Source organism: Limulus polyphemus, unplaced genomic scaffold (genome assembly GCF_000517525.1).
Source record: "Limulus polyphemus unplaced genomic scaffold, Limulus_polyphemus-2.1.2 Scaffold976, whole genome shotgun sequence".
Classification (NCBI taxonomy): Eukaryota; Metazoa; Arthropoda; class Merostomata; order Xiphosura; family Limulidae; genus Limulus; species Limulus polyphemus.
In genome coordinates, this window is record NW_013666586.1 from 45,472 (window position 1) to 50,108 (window position 4,637).

Here is a 4,637-nt window from a genome sequence, read left to right on the forward strand (position 1 = left end):
GTGTAACAGAAAACTGGTGTGCGCTTTTTCCTCGCTGTGTGTAACAGAAAACTGGTGTCCATTTTCCTCTTTGCCGTATGTAACAGAAAACCAGTGTGCGCTTTCCTCTTTGCTGTATGTAACAGAAAACCGGCGTGCGCTTTCTCTGTTTCACTCTGGGATTACAAAGTATATTCTCAACCCGGCCAGGTATCCAATGCGCAGTTTCTTTTGTTGATTTTCATGGAATCTCTTGGTCTGTTACCCAGAACTACACTGTAGTCCCCACCAGTGTATCAGTGCTGAGTTTATGAACTTACACTAAAATTACGTAGAATACTAAACGGAGGGGGGGCCTACTTATTTCAAATAGTGTAACATTTGGGTCAAACTGGTCTTACACTACAAAGTAAACTCGTATTTCGTTTGAGATGAGTGGATTCTTGTTTTTAAAGGTTATTAAATTAAATCAATAATTCTGTAGTAATAATAACGCCAGAGAATAATTATCAATAAGTAGACATTTTGGTTTCAATTGTCCTATTCTGTAAATATAGATATAAGCCCATGAATGAGGTTTTTTTTATCGCACCAACATGAACGTTGTTTTGAGTTGTAATTTTACAGATTTAGAGGTTATTGAGGACAACTTCCACGTTTTCGTTCTAAAACATTAACAATTTTATTAATAATATTTAATTACTGATAGAAGTTATATCATTCATTATTAATAGCATGTTTGAAGGTGTTCATTAAAAATAAAATGGTCTGTATTTTAACTTGTAGATGGAAGTATGTTCCCGCCATTTTTAGACAAAAGTGATACACTTTACATTTTTACTACGGACTTGTGTCGGTAAGTAATATCCGTATAAATAAGTAAGTACAGCAAATGTCAGTATTTGTATTAAATTTCTAATACTTATACCACTTTAAAAGCTTTTTGTAAATTTGCACTGTTATTAGTATCAAAGGGGGAACAAGTCCCCCTCTCCTTTTCATTTGTTTTATTTTTAAATAGAATAACCCATATGTACCAGCTACAGAAACCATCTCCCCACTTTGATATCAAGGTTACACCACTGATTATAACGTGAAAATAATTGAGGAAGGGGTACCTATAACAGTATTGATTGTTATACTACAGCGACCACCTGTTCACAGCGAATCAAATTTATGTGTTCTACAACAGGTTTTTCTTAGGTTTTCAGTTCGTGATTTCTTAAGGTAAAAAAATCCCACCCCTCCCCCATTTGTCATGTAATTAAAAATCAACAGAAGTAAAGCATCATTCAAGAAACCAAATGCTGGTATACTAATACTGTTCCAAGCATAAACTACTCTATATCTTTACCACAGTTCATTACAGAACCTATAGAATACTGAAACAACTAAACATACTTCACAGAGATTTATTGTATCTTCTGAACTCCTTCGAAATCTCTTGGAGCCTTCCCTGACTCCCTGGTGGGTGTGATCTACAGTTTTAGAACACCTATTCTAAAATGTTCCATTCCTTTCTTCAATCGCACGTTAAAATTTATAATAAAATCGGAAACGGGTAATTCTGGTGTTGTTCGTCAGGGGGAGCGTGAGCTAGCTTTTACCTTTAGGGGAGTAATAACGTCTAATTGCTGTAAATTCTCTACTCGTTCTTTGTGTATTAAAAATACTAATATAAACACATGTTACGTTTATGAATGAAATCCTTCTTTTATACCTTTTATTTATCAAACCTAGCGAGATATATCGTTATAAAACTTCAATCATATTTAATTTTTTCTTAATGGTTTGCAATAATCCCATATTCAAAGAACAATTTCGAAACTTGGCTCGCAACACTTACTGTATGTCAGACTTCGCACTGCCAACTGGCATCCGTCGAGGTTCACTTTGTATGTCCTTCACCTTCTTCTTTGGCACTGCTTTTCTTCTTTTTTCAGTCACCACGTATTCATTATACGATATACATACACGTGTCAAGTATTATTTTTAAGGCTCTGGTCATTATAACTGAAGCAATGAACAACCTAATGATGCTCAGATTTTTAAGACCGAAGCCAATGATAACTTTCATTCAGTTAGTTCCAAATATACGGAGCATGAAATTAACACACAGGAAATTTTAAACATTTGACGTTTCGTAACAAAATTTATAAGTTAAAACTGACAAGTGTTTAACTAAAATTTAGTAATTTCAAGTAGGATCAAGAATAGACTGGTATTCGAGTCATCAGTTTGTTTAATTAACAATAATGATTTGTTCATGTTTTACTAGCTCCATTTTTCACCTAAATGTTAACTTTCACATACATATTTTGGTAGTTCCATGCGTCAAGAATAATAAACATATGAGTTGAGATTTCCTTTAACTTACCTTAGGTTAATGTTGTTTTATGGGAAATTGGTCTTTCAAACTTCAGCCATTTTAAAATTTAATCGCTCAAGTCAAGCTATTTCGTAAACATATTTAAAGGTGCTTCCCCTTTAGCACGACCAGACAGGAAGAGTAATGTATTGGTGTTCACAAAAAATAAAACAATCCAAAAAAACTTGTTGTATCATTCAGAATCTTAATTACTGTATTGATATATTAATTTAATATCTTTAATTAACCTCGTAACTAACTGAACACAAATATATTCTTAACCCTAAATTTAAAATCGTAAATACAGTGAAACCCCGATTTTATGCGCCCCGATTTAACGTGAATTCGGATATAACGTGATGGGTCATTAAATCTTTCGACACGGGCTCGGTCCTTGGGATCGACCTCGTAACCATAATCTCGTTATAGTTTACATACTAATAACTTTTAATATTTTAAGTGTATCTTTACAAAATTTTGTAGACTTATAGTAAACATTAGAAGCCTTTGCACACACAAAAATCAGATTTTTTAAGGAAGTATTTTTACTTAAATTTGTCCGTGAAAATATTGATTCTTTTCTTTAACTAGTCTGAGTGCAAAGTGATTTTCATGTCAAAATTAAAAATACTTTTCGTCGTCTAAAAAAATCTCAAATTTCCTTTGTGTAATCCCTAAAACCTCCTAAATGCATTTCAAAGTTTCTTTTTTCACTAAATTGTTCAACAACGATTAAGGCCTATCTGAATAGTCTGAACATGAAAGAAGTTTGCCACTTTGGTGGGAAGGCCTGGGCAGCAGTCAGCTCGTCGTGTGTAGAGAAATGCTGGGTCTGGGGCTAGCCTTTTCATCACGGCAATCCACCATGATGATGACGAGACAGATTTGTACGGCTTCACAAAGGAAGATGTGCATGAGGCAAAGAAGATCAGTGGCACTCTGTTGACGACTAGTGCCCAATATATGAGCACTTGACGGACGCCAAGATCGTCTGTAACGTAACTATAGCACCGACGTAGGCAAGTGTACCGGTTCTCGAACCACAAGAAGAGGATAATGAAGAACCGCCAAAGATGTCTGAACCCATTGAACACCTCGAGACTAGCCTCCGTTGGCGGGAGACTCAGGAGGTGGACCACATAAAAATCCTCCACCTCAGAAGCATTCTAGATTTCGCTTGCGGCCAGAGACATGCTACGTTCAAGCAAGGAACACTCGATCAGTTTTTTAAGAAATAAACTGCAAATGATGATTGCTAATATTCTTGAATGTTTTTATTTGTTGTTTTGTTTATTAAAAAGCCTTCTAAAGATAATTTGTGTATCAATTTCTACTATTCAGAGGCAATTTACTTGCCAGAAAGGGAACGTGTAAAAAATTAGTCAAAGATGGCGAAAATAGAGGTGTTTTAGGATGTTAGGTCAACATTGGGTCAGTTTGAACAGTGATTTTTTGAACCTCGATTTAGCGCGGCCCCGCTTGTTTCGTGATGTCATTTTATGGACCCCCCACGATCGCGTTATAACGGGGCTACACTGTACTCCTTTTGCTCTTCTGCAATACCTTCTTGCGTTTTAAGTTTTACAAATATCTCGCGCTTAAACAATTCAATCTCGTTTTGCGTTGCTTTTTTGCACTGTTTATCTGTCCAAACATCTTTTTTTCTTCTCTTTGGACAATCCATACTTGTTTTATTACTGCTTATCAGTTTAAACGAATGTATATACCTTCATCCCACGGTGCCGTTCGTCTTTGCCTTTTTTGAGATAACTTTAATGTTTATGGGCAGGTCTCTGTATCTGTGGTTCGAACAAGAAACAAAAGTGTTGGGAATTGATGCATACCGTTTCACTGGTCCTGATAAACTATTTGCTGACCCTCACGTGGATCTGGACAACAAATGTTTCTGCGCTGATCCCAACAACTGCTTGAAAGCCGGAGTCATCGAGTTGACATCCTGTCAAAACGGTGAGGAAGTTTTAGAACGTGTATTTTTATTCTAGTTTACTGTACATTAAGCACCTTATTCACATCTTACTGCTCCATTCTGGTGTAGAGAAAACCGTCTCCTGTGAATTTATATGTAGTCTGATAAATTTAAAACGGTTACAGCTGCATCTATTGGCCGTTACAATCAACTTTATATACTACAGCGACGTCAAGTCAGAAAACAAAGATTTCGTGATTATTTTGTCTCGTTTTAGATACTTACTGCCCAGTTTGTTAATTAAGTATTCCATTACTGTCACCTTAGTAATACTCGTATACCAATATACTGTCTGTGGAAGAC

General features: G+C 35.7%; 1 protein-coding gene across 1 annotated transcript in view; it reads left to right on the forward strand.

The window, feature by feature from the left end:
• Positions 1 to 4,637, forward strand: part of LOC106461513 (lysosome membrane protein 2-like) — a gene marked incomplete at its 5' end in the record, with an annotated part of 52,481 nt that overhangs the window by 22,732 nt on the left and 25,112 nt on the right. Inside the window, 2 exons of the mRNA XM_022388499.1 lie at positions 766 to 835; positions 4,137 to 4,315. Coding sequence (XP_022244207.1) covers positions 766 to 835; positions 4,137 to 4,315 — 249 coding nt within the window. The remainder of the gene's footprint in view (positions 1 to 765; positions 836 to 4,136; positions 4,316 to 4,637) is intronic.